The sequence below is a fragment of the Poecilia formosa genome, unplaced genomic scaffold (assembly GCF_000485575.1).
Source record: "Poecilia formosa unplaced genomic scaffold, Poecilia_formosa-5.1.2 Scaffold39, whole genome shotgun sequence".
Classification (NCBI taxonomy): domain Eukaryota; kingdom Metazoa; phylum Chordata; class Actinopteri; order Cyprinodontiformes; family Poeciliidae; genus Poecilia; species Poecilia formosa.
Window position 1 is genome coordinate 272250 of NW_006799978.1, and position 18359 is coordinate 290608.

At 38.3% G+C, this 18359-nt stretch overlaps 3 protein-coding genes across 7 annotated transcripts in view; 1 reads left to right on the plus strand and 2 right to left on the minus strand.

Moving 5' to 3' along the window:
- Window positions 1-6: 6 nt before the first annotated feature.
- On the minus strand, window positions 7-9449 carry fgf2 (fibroblast growth factor 2). The gene is made up of 3 exons (XM_007550967.2): window positions 6791-9449; window positions 2739-2842; window positions 7-707 (listed from the first exon to the last, which is right to left on the minus strand). The coding sequence occupies exons 1-3, from the start codon at window positions 6966-6968 to the stop codon at window positions 522-524; spliced, it is 468 nt and encodes a 155-aa protein (XP_007551029.1). The 5' UTR covers window positions 6969-9449; the 3' UTR covers window positions 7-521.
- Window positions 9450-9551: 102 nt separating this feature from the next.
- Window positions 9552-13343, minus strand: bbs12 (Bardet-Biedl syndrome 12). 5 transcript variants are annotated; one of them, XM_007550970.2, is made up of 4 exons: window positions 13302-13343; window positions 12837-12912; window positions 12208-12263; window positions 9552-11613 (listed from the first exon to the last, which is right to left on the minus strand). In XM_007550970.2, the coding sequence occupies exon 4, from the start codon at window positions 11603-11605 to the stop codon at window positions 9740-9742; it is 1866 nt and encodes a 621-aa protein (XP_007551032.1). In that variant the 5' UTR covers window positions 11606-11613; window positions 12208-12263; window positions 12837-12912; window positions 13302-13343; the 3' UTR covers window positions 9552-9739. The 5 variants fall into 5 exon arrangements, with proteins under 5 accessions (XP_007551032.1, XP_007551031.1, XP_007551033.1 ...); XM_007550969.2 differs by lacking the exon at window positions 12208-12263; XM_007550971.2 differs by lacking the exons at window positions 12208-12263; window positions 12837-12912 and having other exon boundaries at window positions 13302-13337.
- A 182-nt stretch (window positions 13344-13525) lies between these two features.
- cetn4 (centrin 4) overlaps window positions 13526-18359 on the plus strand; it is a 6063-nt gene continuing 1229 nt past the window's right edge. The window contains exons 1-4 of the mRNA XM_007550973.2: window positions 13526-13637; window positions 13838-13993; window positions 14064-14192; window positions 14992-15129. Coding sequence (XP_007551035.1) covers window positions 13635-13637; window positions 13838-13993; window positions 14064-14192; window positions 14992-15129 — 426 coding nt within the window. The 5' untranslated portion in view covers window positions 13526-13634. The remainder of the gene's footprint in view (window positions 13638-13837; window positions 13994-14063; window positions 14193-14991; window positions 15130-18359) is intronic.

Below are 18359 nucleotides of genomic sequence, written 5' to 3' on the forward strand. Positions count from 1 at the left end.
ATTGACAATTGTTTCAAAAATCGATTAATGATGATTAATGACGATTAATCGGATTAATCGTTTCAGCCCATCTCAGGATTAGGTTTTGTTACTGCTGCTGAAGCACATTGTGGTGGTTGATATAAAATGCATTATTTACTATACAAAGTATTAAATCTTTAATTTAATACTTTCTTTCAAATTTAAATCAGTTAAGCTGACTCTGATTTTGAACAAATTCTGTTACATAGACAAAAGACGGCTTTAAAAGCTAATTTTTATCTATTAAATGTGAAAATGTAACAGTCTGGAAGTGTTGCTGTTTTTTGGCTCTAGTTGCTGAATAGCTGCTCTCTGTGGACTAAACCTGGAGCAATGCATTTAAATCTGTGGTAGCGTTTGGATTTAAAGCTGAATTAATCACACGTTCCAGAGGAAGTAGTTAGATCGTCACAGCTGTTTTAAGCAAAGCCAATCCAACGCTGCGGTCATTGGCTTCACATCGTCCCAAAGACGTTGCTCTTTCTGTGTCTGACACCCGGTTAGCACTTTGCTGACATTGGTAGAAAGAGAATGGCCTTCTGACCCGGTCCGGTTTTGCTCCCGGACTTGTACTGGCCAGTCCTCTTCAGCGCCACGTACATGTTTGGGTACTTCCTGGAGCGGTAGGTGTTGTAGTTGTTGCTCTCAAGTCTCTCAAGGAAGTAACACTCGTCTGTTGGTCGTCTCTGAAGAAAAAGAGACAGAGCGTCGTCATGTTGCTGAAGTTTAATCTCAACAAAACCACTTTGTTTCTGTTGAGGATTTTTTTTGCATGTTTCTCTGTAGTAAAATAATTTTAAAACTAAACCAAGAAGGAGAAAATGTAAGCTGGTTCCTTGTGTTTTTGCATCTTTTCTTTATTGATTGAATTATAGATTAATTGGGGAGGATCCAGGAAAATGAAAGTTTTGTTTTAATTATTAATTGCTTGTCTGTTCATCTGAATGGAAATGTAACTGAATAATTAAAGATGGCAAAAACAAAATTAAATGAAAGCACACTCTCAAGTCTGGAGTGTTTTACTTTTACACTTGAGTAAAAGTAAAATTGTAAAATTGTTCTGTAATAATTTACCTTTTGTCATTTTTTTTTAAAGATCAAAGAGTTTCCATTGTAACCTGACTTTGCCACTTCATTGTAGTGGTTTGTGCTGTTTACAGCTATTGTTGCTAAAACAACGGCTCCTGTAAGCTCGCTCTGGAAAATGTCGACCACCATCGAATCCAAAAGGATTTCCAAAAGAGTGCAAACGCTCCCAACTCAAAGTTTTGGGTCTTTCTCGCAGCTTGAATAAATCCTAAACATGTCTTGACATAAATGCAGTAAATAAACCAGTTCATATTTAAAATTGTTTGAGGACAATTTCACTGTTTGGACAGGAGCATTTTTCTTCGAATTCAAAGTTTCCGTCATTCAGTAAAGATTGTAATGAGATGAAATTACAGAGAAGTTTTAAAATTTAGACACAAACAATAGTCAGGCTGGACATCGTCTTGGGAGGCAACCTCTCATTATGAGGAGGAAATGCCAATTTGTAATTATCCAGCACAAGGTTTCACAACCACCAGGCCTTCTAAATCACCACCACTTTGTACTTTCAGTGCCACTGGAAGCAGCAAAGCAGCAGTATTTGCCTATTTACACCAATGTTTGGGAGATTATCACATATCAGCTCAGTGTGATACACTAGATCAGAGGTTCCCAAACTGTGGGGCGCGCCCCCTAGGGGGGGGCGCCGTGTCATTGCAGGGGGGAGGGGCGCGGGAAGCCGTCTGGATGAAAAAAAAACAAAACATGAACACTGTATGCGCTGGGTTTTTACCTTAGAATGGCCAACTCTCTGTTATTCCTATGTCAATTTGATACAGTAGAGGCTTCCATCCACACGTCCCATATTTGTGTCCTCTGTCACTTTTATCAGCAGTTAAAACTGTTTAATCCGTTAACATGTTGTAACCTGTTTTTCCGAGCCGCCTTTAAACGCAACATGAGCGCTACGACGCTCGCGCTGGGTTTCCACCTGTGAAGGAGACCTGCTGCTGCTGTGCGGAGCTACGTAGGTTTGTGTTAGAATCACGGCAGCAAACCAGCAAAACGCAAAGAACTTTTCACAGTTTTTCCCTCCAAACTAACCGACTGAGTTGAGTAAAGCTGTTGGATGCAGGTAATGTTAGCTAAAAGATGACTAGCTAATATCAATACAGCACCTTAAGCTTAACAAGTACCTTGTATGCTACCGATGTTGGTGTCTATTTTCAGCTACGTACATTCATTTTGCCCCTCAAAAAAGTCGATTGCCCCCCCCCACCGTCACACGCGTCGTTTCAACCAGACAGCCATTTGTAATCCATAGGGGGGGCACAATGGAAAAAGGCTGAAGGGTAGTCAGCTCTTCATTTATACCTGCCTTTTCTGCAGGTTTAACAATCTGCATTTTTAAAGGTAATTAACTTCTATTTATATGCTTGTCACATATTTAAATGGTTATTTTCCTTCCCAGTCTACTCTCCTTGGAAAGGAAAACTAAATTTAATAAAATTTTTATGGCATTTTAAACCATGACATGTGATTACCTGGACTTAACAAAACAAGACTAAATAACTCAAACTGTTTAGACTTCGTAGAAAAACATTTTTCAATTATTTAATTACATTACCAAGATAACTAAGTAATTTTGTATGAAACAAATATAACATCTGTAAACAATAGCCACTCACTGCTCCAAACAGCCGTCCATCTCTGTTCATCGCCAGATAACGGTTTGCACAAACTCCTTTGATGATCACCTCTCCCACTGAGGTCGCCTGTAGCTGAAGCTTTACTGCAGACCAAGATAAAATTTTATTTAAATTGAGTAAACAGAAAGCATTTGTACTTTCACAGTGGAATGTCAAAACACACACAGAGAGAAAGAATGAGTGATTTGTTTACTGAATGAAAAAAAATATAAAAGTGCAGCTTCAGATTCAAACTGAACGCTCTCCATTTCATTCAAGATTATCCATGTTTCGCCACAAGAGACACAAATAATGTGGAGGATAGGTATATCTGAGGAATCACAGCAGTAAACATGATCATAAAGTAAAAAAAAAAAAAAACAACTATCCAATCACAAGACCCTGGAGATGAAGATTCTCTTTGCTGTGATTTTGTGATGCAACCAAATGCAACCTATTGTTGCTTCTAAACAGCTGAATTTTGTTTGTTTCTGCAGTTGTGATTGAAACACATATGAGAAGGGCTTAAACTTAAAGTAAATTTATATTTTAAGTTTAAGCAAAAAAAAAATTGTTTTTTTCAGCAGAAAAAAATAATTTCTTTGTTTTTATCAAAATGTCTCAAATACCTTAAGTGTCACATTTTGGACCCAAAACATATAAAGACATATAACTGAATGTCAGTGTGTATGTTTAAAGTTAATTAGGCCATCCTAAAATGTTTGAATACTAATGACGTGCTCATTCCCTGGGATATAAGTATGATGGAGACAGATGTCTCATTGCTGCTCTTTAAAACAAGAAAAGTCACAAGAACAATTTAAGAAAATCATTCTTAAAAATGTAAACTGTGCAAAGACAAAAGGAAGACCTGTTGTCTTTCCACAGGAAGACCTGTTGTCTTTCCACAACAGGTTATCCTGTTGGGATGATGGGAGAAGTAATTTGTAGTAAGGAAGGTACAAATAATGTCCAAAGCTAACTGATGTCTTGGGGTCTCCAAAGTCAAGAGATGATAATTGTGGCAACCAGCTGCTGGTGGAGGATCTATATTGCTGTGGTCCTGTTTCTTTTGTAAAGGTGGTGGGAACCCTCTCAGAGTCCATGCCATCATGAACTCTTTGAATGATCAGGGCAACTAGGATGAAACCCCGGTGGACTCTGCCAGAATCCATAAAATCTGTCTTTAAATCAACACAGAAATGGTACACCAGACACAAAATTAACCTTATTTAGCCATTATTCAGACTAGAAACTGTATGGGATGAGCTGAAAACGGCTTTCGGGAGCACCCAGGATGACCTGGAGAAGGGATTTGCGATCTGTGGCTCTGGACTCATAAGCGGCCCTCTGGTCCTTCCACATTAACTGTGGCCAAAACTACAGTTGACCCCCGTCTAGTAACGGTTCAGTATTCTGAGGTTTTTTCTGTGGACTGTAACTTTGAACTATTAAATTATTTGTGGGGAATTTGCCTTTTTGTATATTTTTTTTTTCTAAAATATTCAAAGTAATATGCAACTTGGCTGACAGTGGCTTGTGTTTAGAAAGCAGCCAATCTGTAAATGCCATTTGTTTTCCTTGGTGCTGATTGACTTTTCTCCCAAGAGTGAAGATAAGTAAGACTGTAGATGTTAGTTTCTGTGGTAGTGCTAAGAGCTTCCACTCTTTATATTAATGCATATTAAGGCAGTTATAACCATTTTTAGAGAGGTCTAAAAATGCTTATAACTATAGATTATATCAGGGGTTCACTGTTATGTTTGCAAATGTACATATAATAACAAATGTAGATTTTCTCTCTGAATAATTTGACAACAGAATGTCAAAAAATGACCAGTATTTCTTAAGTCTATTTTTCTTGTTAGTTTGGAAAATATGTGATTTTTAATCCCATAAGAAAAAGTATCTGTGGTCTATTTTCAATGTTTCCTTTATTTTAAAACTTAAAAATAGAAATGTTTGTTCTTTAAAAATTACAAAACAAATCCTTTACTGAGGATTTTATTTTTTCATTAGTGCAAAAATTGCTTTTTGGTTTGTAAAGTGTGCAGATGTCTGATCTAGAGAATGTGTGGAGGGCTCACTGTATGACCATCACCATCAGAGATAATATTACACAGAGATTTGTTGTTGGCGAACACTGCTAATTCATCTTATTTGCTTTGGAGCTCCTCCTCTTTAAATCTCTGTCTGGCCGTGTGGTCAGAAAACCGGGCAGAGAGACATAGGAGTCAGGATATGAACCTTGCCCGATATGATTGATGGAAGACAGGATTTGAACTTTCCCTTCTCTCTTCTCTTTCATTCTGCTCTGCATTCATGAAGCATCCTTTTAAACTAGTATGGAAATTCAGGCATTTAAATTTTTTTTCTACTTTTGAGAGGCTAATCAGCTGCTCCCAGTATAATAACTGTCTCAAACTAAAAATATAAGAAAAAAAATCCTTTCAGTTGCACAACATCCCAAACCAGAGGGAATAACTGTCTGAAAACAAAATCCTTCAACTTAAAAAGCAAAGAACAAAAGTCTACAAACAGAAAAAACATAACTCAACATCATGCAATCTGAATGTCTGTATGGTCCAACCTCAAGGCATTTCATTTTAGGGGAGAAGACCAAGTTCCTTCCTGCTTTTCAAAAACTTCAAAATATTATCAGCATGGATGCCTATAATTGTGATAATGGAGATTTTGTTTAAAAACTGTTACATTAAAGCCAAACAGGCTTCCTCTGTGTTCTGCCTATCACTGTGTGACATTGGATATTAAAGTGGTGGTAATGAGTCCCCAAGCACCACTGGTGACCATGTGGCAGCTTCGTCAAAACCAGATGAAAATCATCTCCACTTCCTTTTGTTTGTTAGGATAGAGACTGCTCATCTAACCAGCAGGAACCCATGTGTAGCAAGCCACCAAAAAGGAAGCAGGGGCCTCAGAAGATAAATTACAGGATCTGTCTTAAATTAACCCACATTAAGCCTTTCAGTGCATCTGTCTGAAGTTAGTTAGATGGTAGGATATTTCAAGGACAGATCAAAGAGGTGTGTTAGCCTAAATAAGAAGGTTTAGGCTAACACACTTTAGGTTTGTTTTTTCAATATATGTCCTTTCCTGAAGGAGGACAGATACCAGTGTCAAAACTGTGTAACATTTGGGATTAAAATACAAGAAGTAGTCAGTGGTGACGTCCTTGTCCGAGGGCTTTGGGATAAGGAAAGCAGTATTTTGTGGATCACATGTTCTCTTATGTTTCCAGCTTCATCTGGCAGGTCTGTCAGGGTTTAACAAAAGGAGCATTGATGCAAAGAACTAAAATCACAGCAGACTATTTGAGTGAAAAGCTCAATACTCAACGTAATGAGGAGTTATTCCTTTATAAAACAGTAATATTCTCCAAGAAATGTCCATAGGGAGAACAGCAAGAACTAAAGGACATTTTAGAAACAACTACCAAGTGTCCAAACAATGTATTTGTTTAGCTTCTCATGGCTGACAGGTTGCCCTTTATCTTCAACAACTCTGCCAGGCATGTGTTATCCCAGGAGGGGAAAAAAGTCCAGCTCCATGTTCTTCCTAGTCCCTCCTACTCACTAATGAAAGTTCAGGACATACTTTCAAGTAATCAGTGACCTGGAAACCTTTATGGGGATCATGGTTGTTCATTCAAAACAAGCACACACATGTTTTTACTTAAAGGTACATAAAAGCTGAGCTGACTGACTATATATAATCTGTTATAATTTCTGATGGCTTTGAGAGAGAGGGATTTAATTTGCTGTCTTGTGTGACGTAAATTCTTCAGTGAGTGACTCAGCAGGGTGAAAACACAAACTAAAAACATCATCCATTCAAATTCTTTGTCATTTAAAAAAAAGTTTACTAACCTGGAGGTTTCATGCTTCTCCTAGGTTCTCCTACATTAACTGCAGAATTAACCTCAATAAGCTGGAAGAGTCTCTTTCTCCTTTCATTTTCTGTTACACATTAAAGACCTTAAAGAAGCTTTGTGTAGTGCCCAAAGCAAGAAGAATGAGACTGGAAATACTTACTGTGAGGGTCGCTTTTCTCCCGGATTCCATCCACACCTCCGTCGGGTTTAATTCTCAGAAAAAAGCCTCCGTTTTTACAGTACAGCCTCTTGGGGTCCTTGAAGCTCCCAGGAGGAAAGCCACCACTGGCGCCGTCCTCAGGTACAGCGGGAAGAGTTGTGATTTCTCCCGTGGCCATCTCCTCCTTTCAAGCTGCTTCCTGACAACTGCTTCGTCTCCTTCTTGAGAAGTGCAGGAGCCCCGCCGTGGCCTCCCACCTCCCACAAACTTCTCCCTCCTCCCCTTCTCCGCAGCCCTTCACACAGACTGATTCCACTTAACCTCAGAGGTCAGTACTCCTGAGAAGCCCCCTGTCAGGGCGGAAAGTGCCCTTTAAGGCCTGAGAATCTAGAGGGATCAATCTGATTGGAATCATTCATTTCTCATAGTTGTAGCAGTTTGATCTGCTGCCTGTAGAGCTGGCTGCCTCTCTGGCGTACATGCAGAAGGGTTTGCATGCAGATCCCTTCAGTTCAACTCTCTTCTTGCAGTTGAAGCAGTGCAGCTGGCTTAGATCTCTGATGAAGGCTTTCCCTTTTGGGCCTCAGTTCGCATGCGCCCTAGGAGCAACCAGACACACACACACACACACACACACACGCAATGCTCACGCCCACTAATCCTCGCCAATTTAACCAGCCAACCCAGTAGAGGTTGGGAAAGGGGGACGGGCAGCTTGGAATCTGTCACTGAAGCCTCAGAGAACTGAAACCAGAACCATCAGCAGCAGCAGTATGTGAACAGAACCACTGTTTTCATTCATTCACTCCCAGAGCAGGAAAAGAAGGCTTAAGAAGCCATCCCAGTGACTCAGAGGGAAATTCGCTCATAATAAACTATTTCTAACAGAAAGCCCAGGAACTTGCTGAGAAATGAAAGCCTCACTGAATTAGTGTAACTGTTATTTTCAACTTGAAGAACAGTTTTAGGATTACTGTTCTTCATGTTGAGAAACTCATCCATGTACTTTATCTTCAGTTGAATTCAGTACTGCAACATTCCCTTTACAGGTCTGTCTGCAGAACGCTGCTGCTCATGTTCTCACTAGAACCAGGAAGACAGGGCACATCACCCCAGTTCCAGAGTCCTTAACTGGCTCCCTGCAGCTCAGAGGATAGACTTTAAAATACTTCTGTTAGTTTATGATGCACTGAATGGCTTAGAACCAAAATCTGCTATTGTATCAATCTTCTAGATCACTCAGGTATTCTGGTTCAAGTGTACTCTGCAAACTTAAAAAAGTAAGAGTAAAAAATACCTAAGTATTGTGTAACAACACCTCAGATTTAATATTTTAAAATATCAGATGAGATCTATAGCTTTGTGCAAATTCTGCTATTGTAAATATAACTAGTTACTTCACATCTCTGATTATCTGCTGTGTTTCAATCTGTGAGGTGGATCTGAACATCATAATTAATTTCTGGCCATATAATATCCACTTGGAGTTTGGGTTTAACCTAAAAAACCTGCCCCCTGGACAGACTGGCAGATATATCTGGTCCTCACAACCGAGAGGATTCTTGGAGCAATCTTCTAACATAAATACCACAATAATTATTAGTAAGGTTATCAGAAGAACAAGTTTTAATTTTTAAGGTTTTATATTCTTCTCTAATCCAGATATTCAGTTAAAGCATAGATGAGTTGCTCTGAACTGTCGGTCGGATCTGCAGCTCCCCTATCATTGCCTTGTGGTTCTCATGTCTCACTCGTCTACCTCGTCAATGTCACCACACAGCAATGCCCTGGTGGAGCTGGGGAAGCTTTTTATTTCACTGAGCTAATTTTAGCACACATGAGGCTCTCCCACAGGAAATGGAAGTTCACGCATGTCATTGCCACCGTAAATGTCTAACATACAAAAAGGGGAATTCTGCATACAACGGCAATACTATAACATTACATCACCATTGATGAGACAGTTCAAACATGTTCCTTAAAGTTCCCCTTTCTACTGAGCAGCTTTCAAGGGTGTAAGTGTGTTTACTTGCATACATTTACTAAATATTTAAAATACTTTTAAATCAGCTAATATTCTCTTGAAAGTCTTGCTTTGAGGTAATCAGGGGTCTGCAACCTACAGCTTTGAAGCCACAGATGGGTCTCTGGGCCTTTCACAGTGGCTCTGAATAACTTTGGATGAAAATGAAAAATAACTAGCTAATCTTTTTAAATTTACATATAACACAGTTTTCTTTTTTTTTTCCAGTTTATTCCCACAACATGTGCATTGCATTTCCACAAAGAATGACACTAAAAGCTCTTGCAATATGTTTTTAGATCTGGGTTCTTGCTATTAGGTTGGAATCAATGTTCTGTTTTGTTTTTTTACATTTTCCATCCCACTGAAAACAATCCTCATCTTTGCTAATCTTTATTTTAAATCCTAACAATGATAAATAAAATTGTGTTTCACTAAAGACAACAGCAAATTTTCTACAGTAAATATTTGTCTAAAGTTATAAGTTATCTGCTTTTAAAAAGTCATGTGATATTTGAGGCTCTGAACAAGTTTTATTTGGCTGGCCTGAGAGTAAAGAATAGATACTTATGTTTAAAAGATTACTGAGCCCTGGACTGATTTAAATGTTTAGAAGCAAAGATTTAACAACAACAAAAAAAAATCCCGCCTTGGATTTTGAAAGAATAATTAATAATTTGTCAGTTTCAAAAGTTTACTGTGACTATGTTGCAACTTTGAATGAAAAACCCAGGTCACTGAAATATTTTCAAAAGGTTTATTTTCGCAGATTATGTCTCTCCCTAGTGGTAGAGAATAGACAGAACACTATATTATCTATGTCACTGAGGACAAGAAAACTCATATAACATGACTTTAACAAAAAATAACTTCATGCAAATTGCAAAAATTAGAAAACCAATAAATGAAAAAAATTATTGGAACAATCAAAGCAGCATCAGATTCCCCTCATTTTTTTGGCCAGTTCCTGTGATGATTTCTGCATCAGTCTGTAGAACTAGTAAAACTAGGTCTAAAGCTTTCCTCCACGCTTCCTGCTTTACACTCAAGTTATCATAGATGTTCAAAGCCGGTGCCTCATCTGGTTTCACTGCTGAGAAACCTGCATCCTCTCTTTTGCTCTGTGAAACAAGTTGTAAAAACTTCTCTGTACTTATTTCATCTCTGTGAAATTCCGTCAGTTGCTTGCTGACAATAGTCCTAGCATTGGCTGCAGTGAACCTTCCGGTGTTAACCATTACAGCCGTTATGTAATCTATTAAACCACCTGCCATGAGTTGTAGCACGAGACCTCTGTAGAGGTTAGCTGCTGACCCAGTTTTGCTGTCTTTCACCCTGTCGTGTTCTGCTTGCTTTTGTAGCTGATGAACACAAAGCAACTCGGCTCCTCCAGCACCAGGCAGCAGGGCTCCGTCTTTCAGTGCATGGTGTAAACGGTATGCACAGGCCCAGAACTGGTCCTCCAGGGCTTGCAGCTTGCCATGTACGCAACTTGTGACAACCACTGTGACCAGCCCACTACTCCTGCCAGTGGAAATGTTCACAGCTGTTAAAGATTTCCTCTCATAGCTGCTGAGGTCCCTCCAGATCTCAACATTAACACCATCACCGACACAAGACTCTGTTAACTGTGTGGCATAATTTACTGGAATAGCTCCAGTTGAGCTGCCAATAGTCTTCAAAACAGAAGAGTTGACCTTCTCTACCACGAGAATCTGATGCCTACAACAGTGCTGGATGACCTTCTGGCTGACAAGGCCAGCAGTTAGTATCAGTTTCACTTCCAGGTTCAGGAGTAGTTTCACAACCTTATCCACCCATTCATCCTCTTTGTTTGAAACTGACAAATCCAAGTCCTCACACACACATTGTTCACCTGGTAGGCTTTTGAAGCCCAGATGGCGGTAGGTCTGAGACAGATCTCCAGTAATAAGAGCAACTTTCAGGGGTTGTTGTTTTACCACATGAGCAGCTGCAGCCTGCTCGTCAGATAAAAGAAGAATGCAGCCTTCAACAACACATGCGTAGTCCTCTGGCAAACCAGAAACAAGACAAGTTAACATTTTTGAAATGTCAAACAAGGGATCTCTGATATGTTGTTGGTTTGTCTTTAACAGCATCTGAGCAGCTTCAACTGCCAATTTCATAGCCTTTTCACAACCATGGCTCAAAGACTCAGCAATGACTATCATGTCAGGCTGATCAGGATGCCGAACTGTGGAGAGCATATCAGACTTGGCCTCACAAAAATGTCTGCTGAGCTTAACCTTTCTTTGTCCACTCTTGCTTAGACACTTGTCATGAAAGTTTGCCATCTCTATGGATGCGTCGGTAGAAGCTTTCTTTGTACCTCCAGGTGCAGCAGTGCATTTCTCCATTACAGCGAGGTCCTTGAATGAAACTGAAAATTTCTTGCAAACATCCAAGCAAATATCAATCCCCTCAGACATAGCTGTGATTATGTGCTGAACTGAAATGCCTCTCCGGAGGCTGTCCAATGCAGCACGGCTCCAACCTCCTGCAAGAAACAGTAAGCATCCAGACCCTGTGCGGTACTGCTTATGATGGCCTCGAACAGTCTCATAAACCAGCTGACCCACCGCGCATGTAGGTTCCAGGTTCTCAATGATACGAAAGCATGAGCACACAAGAACCGAGTCCCCACTCGATTCATCTTGAATGAACTTGTAGTTTTTAAACGGACCAACGGAGGATCGTATCCTTCCTGAAAGTGCTGAGAGTTTCTGGAGTCCAACATGTTGCCGACTGTTTATTACTACGCCTTCCAGCATTATCCAGACTGAAAAATAAAAGAATCAGAAACACTCAGTGTCAGCAAATATTATCTGTTTAATTAATAAATTTGCTTAACATTACTTGTGGAAAAAAGGTTATACAGTTTTAAATTTTAACGTTGTGTCCTAGAGAATGCTATAAGTTTCCAAAGATTCTTGGTTTGCTTACATTAATGTTGTATTTAAGATCAATGCTTTACATTTTATTTAGCAGGAATATTCTTTTCAACAGAAAATCTAACTCAGGACAAAAATGTCAGCATAAGGAAGGACTAATTACTAATACTAAATATGTCTAGTTGATGTGTCACACTTCAGTCTCCTCTACATGACTGTGGCTTTTGGGCACAAGGCAATGTCCCCAAGTGGTAGGTATACTAAATAAGCAGGTATACCAAAATAATATAAGCCAACTATTGTCTGCTTCACAGATGGAGTTGTTAAGTACAACACCCAAAGCTTAAACAATCATAATGCAGCCCATGCCCAATAATCACTTTTCTTTAGACCAAGTACAGGAAAATAAAAACAAAAAATAATGTTTTCACAATTACTGTAAATACGCAAATGAATCAGGAGTTAAAGAAGTGGTTCCAGACCAGCGAGAGCTGTTGCACTTGGGCCACTGACAGGAAACGAGGCCCCAACATCAGAGCTGCCATTTGAAACAATGAAATGGGTTAAAAAAAATTTAAAGAAGGTAAATGAGCGCTGGAAAAACAACTCCAAACAAAACAGTAAATGTGAAAAATGGAAGCATACAAGAATACATTAATTGAAAATTCAAAGCAATATTGCCTTGAAAATAGAAAATACACCATAAAAGAAACAAAACCCAAAAATGTATATGCAGCAGTCAAAGTTTAAAAGCACACTGTAAGAACTTGGTTGAAAGAAAATAAGATAACAAATTTGCATATTCAGAGGGAATGACGCTAGAACAGTTGTTCGGTATCATGCCCATGAAACATATAAACGACTGCCTTAAGAACACCACCACATTTCCACAGTCTGTGATGATGTGGAGCTGCATTTCTATTTGTGTCCATCCAAAGCAAGTTTGGTGATATTTAAGTCATTATTCAAGATAATAATACATTTGTTCAATTAAAAAAAATATTTTAACATCTGTTCAGGAAAGAATTGTTAAATGACACAGTCAACAACCAGTGCAGACTTAAATTTGACTGGAAACAGGTAGAAACTGGAAAAATGGAGCTCGACATACAGAGCTGATCTGTCAACTTCAGTACAAGAATGTTGGAACCTTCATGAAGTTCATGGCATGCCTCAAAAATGTCAACCTGTCAGACAACACGGAGATACAAGCAAAAAAGTTTATTTCATGACTCCAAATCCTACTTGTTCATTTGATCTGAATAAATCATGTGCCATTGAGAACAATACTGTGATTTAATCCTTATGCAGTATATTAACATAAAAACCAGAATGTGATGCTCTAATTCCATAGTTTACAACATTCAAACTAGTTCAAAATCGTTCTAAGTCCACTTTTAAAATAAATATAAAATGTTTACTTTATATTGAAGACGTTTTGCAGATAAGGCGCGTGCAGGCTACCATTAATAATATTATTAATGATGTTACCCGTGTTATACCTGAAATACAATAAAACAGTCTTTTCTGAAAAGATATAACTGTTCAGATTTTATTTATAAAAACGAGCCGTTACCTTTATTTTTAAGTCTGAACCGTTTGTTTTGTTTTAAGCTCTCTTCCGGACGCGCGGCTTAAAAAAAAAACCCAACAAAAAATAATGCGCATGCGTTAAATGCCCTAGTTGCTGGGCAACAAAAAAATGACTTAAGGCGATTGGTGGAAACTTTTAAAGCCCGCCTGTACTACGTTAAGATTGGTTAACAAGACCATATTTCGTTTTTTCCTACCTTCTATTGGTTGCCGGGTGTGTCCGTTAAAAAATACAACCGTTGCTGCATGTTTTGTTGACATCTGATTAGCAAACACAACTCTGAAGTTTTCGTCTTTGGTGGATTCGAGTTTTTAAATGGTAAAGCTGTGCCGAAGTGTTTAATATCTCATGTCTGCTCTGTTCACAATGTTTTATGTTCATTTTAGTCTTAAAGGCGTTGATTTGTTTTGGGTTTTTTTGTCTCACCATTAGCCGAACGAGAGCTTTTGCTAGCTAGCTTGGTTCTTTTATACATACGGCTTTTCTTCTGGTAATTTCTGATCATGTCTGTTTCTTAGGCTACAAATTACCGGAAATCTGTTGCCTCAGCGAGCCAAAGGAAAAAGTCATGTTCCAAAGCTGATCTGACGGAGGAGCAGAAGCAGGAGATCAAGGAAGCTTTTGATCTGTTTGACACAGATGGAACTGGGACAATAGACATCAAAGAACTCAAGGTGGGCTTTGTTAAAGATCAAATGTTATTGGTGCTCACAGAACCTTATTCGCTGTTTATCCTCGCTGCAGGTTGCCATGCGAGCCCTAGGCTTTGAACCAAAAAAGGAGGAAATCAAGAAGATGGTTTCAGATATTGTCAAGGATGGTTCTGGAACCATTGATTTTGATGACTTTCTTTCTATGATGACCCAGAAAATGGTGAGTGTTGGACAATGATAAATATGCACACGTTGTTCACAGAGTTAACTCCTGTTCACTCTGACAGTTAAAAAAGGCCTTTAAAGTAAATTAAACTTTTATTGCTCTAGTATTGTCTCCTAATTAATTGTTTTATATTTGAGACTTCAAGTAATGCCTCCTTAAAATAACACACAGCCAAGTGCTGACAACAAAATTGAGTACACCTGTAAGTGTAAAGTTGATCCCAACATGATAGTTCTTATGTAGTCCCAAACCATTGCACTCCTACCGCCAAACTTGACTGTGGGCAAAACACAGTTGTCGTTGTACTCCTCACCACCATCACACGCTTGATCCAGATACATTTATCTTGGTCTGATAAGACCACAAGACATGGTTCCTGTAATTCATGGTCTTAGTCTGCTTGTCTTCATCAAACTGTTTCTTTATAGTATAATTACAAAATATGCTTCAGTTACATTTACTTTAAAAGAAGTACACCGTTTAAAATAATTGTTTAACATGTTTTTCTCCATTGGCAACTGAAAATGAGGCAATGTTGTTTCTCCCACCAGGACAATGTTCCAAATTTCAACATAGTGACATATTATAAAGAAGACAAGTGTTGTTCTATCATTTAATGGGATTGGCCATAAAGAACTGACAGCTTGTTTACCATAGTTCTGCAGACAAAATGTCTAGTGTTGGATGCAAAGGGAAGACATATTTGGAATTAGTTGATAATTTAGGGCTCAGAAGAGAAGTTTTAATCTGTTTACAGTAATCCCATGTTTCTTGTCTCCTGTGATGTTAATAGAATGAGAAGGATAGCAAAGAGGAAATACTGAAGGCTTTCCGGCTGTTCGATGATGACTGCACAGGAAAAATCTCTTTTAAAAATCTCAAGAGAGTTGCCAAGGAGCTGGGAGAAAACCTCACAGATGAAGAGCTGCAGGTAACTTTGGATCTTTTATTTTATTGCTAAATTATCCATTTCATCTGATAAGTTGCAGTAAAAGTTACTTTGATATAAAATATATTTCTTTTCTTGAGCTACAGTGCAATAATCACATATGTGGGCTGTAAATGAATCATCAGTGAAATTATATTGAGGAAAATATCACAATATTCCTTAAAGTGAGGACAAAACACAAAGAGGATAACAAAACTGTCTGACACATGATCTTAAGAGTCCAAAGTAGAAATGATTCCTTTTTGGGAAAAACAAAAAACAAATCAGAGAACAAGATGTGTTGGAGTTCATTTATTATTTTATGTACTCAGTACCTGCGGTCATAAATATAGGAACATCTCCAATTACAGTATCATCAAAAAGTTCATTTCACTAATTTATTTGCAAATGAAAACCTCCAAATTCAGATTCATTGAAACTTACAATATCACATAAAATTGATTAATAATACGACTTTGCATTCAAACCTGTGTCTCTACTCAAAAATGTGTCCAGTAAGAATTTTGATTTGTCATGATTATAAACTATACAACATATATTAGATGCCAGAGCGGTATTTGTGCTCCTGGGGCTTTGATTGTGTTGCGGCAATGTAAATGGAATGATCCAAGGTTGAACAGTGTAGAACCGGTGCACCACAAAGATGTGTTTTTGTGTTATAATGAGGAACCTCTCAAGATAATGCATCTGAATTAGAATTGTTTTACTGAATGGTGCTAAGTATGAATGTCTTAAATCTGAACTTTCATCCAGGATGGTCAAACCAGTTACCTGTTACTTGGTTGGGGCTCCTTTTGCTTGAATTCCGGTATCAGTGCATCACGGCATGGAAGTGAACATCTTGTGGTTGTGCTGAAGCGTTCAGGAAGCCCAGCTTGCTTTAGTGCTGGTCTTTATTTTCATTATTGGATCTGAATGGACTTTTCTTCACTATCCTCTTAAGGTTACAGTTGTCCCTGTTTCTCCCACAATTTTTTCTTTCTCTCATCATTAATAGGGATGGCTATAGCTCAGTGAACAGCTATCTTCTGTAACAAAGATGTTTTATAGCTTACCCTCCTTGTTGAGGGTGTCAGTGACTGGATAATTTGGTCATAGTCTTCCTCATGGATCTGTATGATGATATTTTAATTTAATAAAATAATTGTGGAGAGTCTAAGTTCTTTTATGGATCAGCTAAATTAAGGTTGTTCTATCTGATATTTATTACACCTATCTGGTCCAAAAAAATACACATGCCATGAAAACTCTCTACAAAAAGATTCAATCTGTGTAAAAGGTGCAAACTTCCGACGCAGGTGATGGAGGCCGCTTCAAATTAGTCTCCTTCATTTTACCAAGTGGTCATCTCTCACTGTTCTCAGGTCAGATGCCCTTTTCTTAGTATTTTCAGAGTTGGAAATTTTATTTTTAGACAATTAAAAGGTTGCTAATATACCAAGTTAAAATGCTTAAATTTGTTGCATCAGAATATTTGATAAGGAAGTTATTTGGATGACATGTACATTGTTTTATTTGTGTGTAGTTTACAAAACAAATTTAATTTGTTCAAACACAATTTGTATCTTGAAAATGAGTAAGAAGAAACAACTTTTTAAAATAAAATTTCCATTACTATATTCAACATTCACGTTATTGCCTCATGGCGTTGCTGCTGTCTGCACTTCAGTATGGAGTGCTGACAGTTCTCAGTTCATCCAGTTAATTATGCTGCATCCGACATCAGCTTGGTTCATGCTAAGTACCGAAACTTGTCACTTTTTCCTTTATTGCCCACATCTTATTTGGCCCCGGAGGGAGCGGCTTCAACTCAAGCTGAGGTCATGGTAGGATCAGAAAAAGCAGAGAAACCACAACTCAGAAGCGCTAATGTCGCAGCAACACACGTAGCCTGTTGCTAAAATAAAGCCAGGGTTGCGAACATCTAGTAGAGCAGAATCTGGTTTGACCATCCTGGATTAATGCATGAAGAAAAGTTCAGATTTAAGACATTCATACTTAGCACCATTCAGTAAAACAATTCTAATTCAGATGCATTATCTTGAGAGGTTCCTCATTATAACACAAAAACACATCTTTGTGGTGCACCGGTTCTACACTGTTCAACCTTGGATCATTCCATTTACATTGCCGCAACACAATCAAAGCCCCAGGAGCACAAATACCGCTCTGGCATCTAATATATGTTGTATAGTTTATAATCATGACAAATCAAAATTCTTATGATAAAAAGGATTTCTCAGTAACAGTGAAAGGTGCAATAATTTCACATCTCTAAACTGTAGGTTCCAGAAACGCCTTAAATAGCTTCCAAATTTTGCACTAATTCAAGCTTTGTAGCACCTTTTCAGTAATGTTGGTAGTATTGAATGCACAGCTTTCAGTCATTAAAGAAAAAAATATTTTAAGGGTAAAATGTTAAAATCAATATCTGATATTGCATATCAAAGATGAAGCATGAAATTCAAACTGAATGATACTAAATTTTAAAGGGGGAATCTTATGTAAAATCAACTTTTTTAAGCTTCACATGATGTTGTAATGCTATTCTCTCAATTCTCTCATTAAAAACAAACCTGGATGCTGCTTTGATTCTTTCATGTTTGTTTGAGGAATCCTTGATTCTCTGGTGGTAAACATTTAGGGGTGCCTAAACGTTTGCTCATACACAGCACCCTCTATTTACCCAAAGCTCCTTCTCAGAGCTGCAGTCTCCAATTGAGCCTCCGCCTCACACAGCAACCCTTCACCCACTCCAGCCCAATTAACTCCTCCAGACTAGCGGCAGCAGCAATTAGCAAACGCCTGGGGGAAGTGGGAAATGCATGTCTGCTGAGCTCATCATAAGAACAACTTCTCAGTCCAAAGCTCCTATGTACGCTTATAAGGAGTATTGCTGTGATGATGTGCTGAAGGTGGAGTGTCTGAAAGAGTAGAGGCTTCTAAAAGAGACAGAGACCAACCTCAAGGCGTCAGATTGCGAAATCAGATTTCTCTTAAATAATGCCTGATTTATAAATTATTTTCATAACTGAAGTTACCATAGTTAGTTGATTGCAGTATAAACTGGCACTATGTGCCTGAAAAATACGTAATAACCCTCTTTAAATTTTGTTAGGTTTTGTACTATAGAACAATGGCTGTAGAACCAAACATTTTTCCATAACAAGCTATGTTTTCCTCAGACTTATCCAGGTCTGGAAAATGATAAT

What these genes read in the sequence shown, in the direction of transcription:
- fgf2 (XM_007550967.2), bottom strand. Translation starts at nt 6,968, where the DNA reads ATGGCCACGGGAGAAATCACAACTCTTCCCGCTGTACCTGAGGACGGC. An exon ending in GGAGAAAAGCGACCCTCACA is followed by an intron (nt 2,843 to 6,790) that starts GTAAGTATTTCC and finishes CTTGGTCTGCAG; the next exon opens with TAAAGCTTCAGCTACAGGCG. An exon ending in ATGGACGGCTGTTTGGAGCA is followed by an intron (nt 708 to 2,738) that starts GTGAGTGGCTAT and finishes CTTTTTCTTCAG; the next exon opens with AGACGACCAACAGACGAGTG.
- bbs12 (XM_007550969.2), bottom strand. Translation starts at nt 11,605, where the DNA reads ATGCTGGAAGGCGTAGTAATAAACAGTCGGCAACATGTTGGACTCCAG.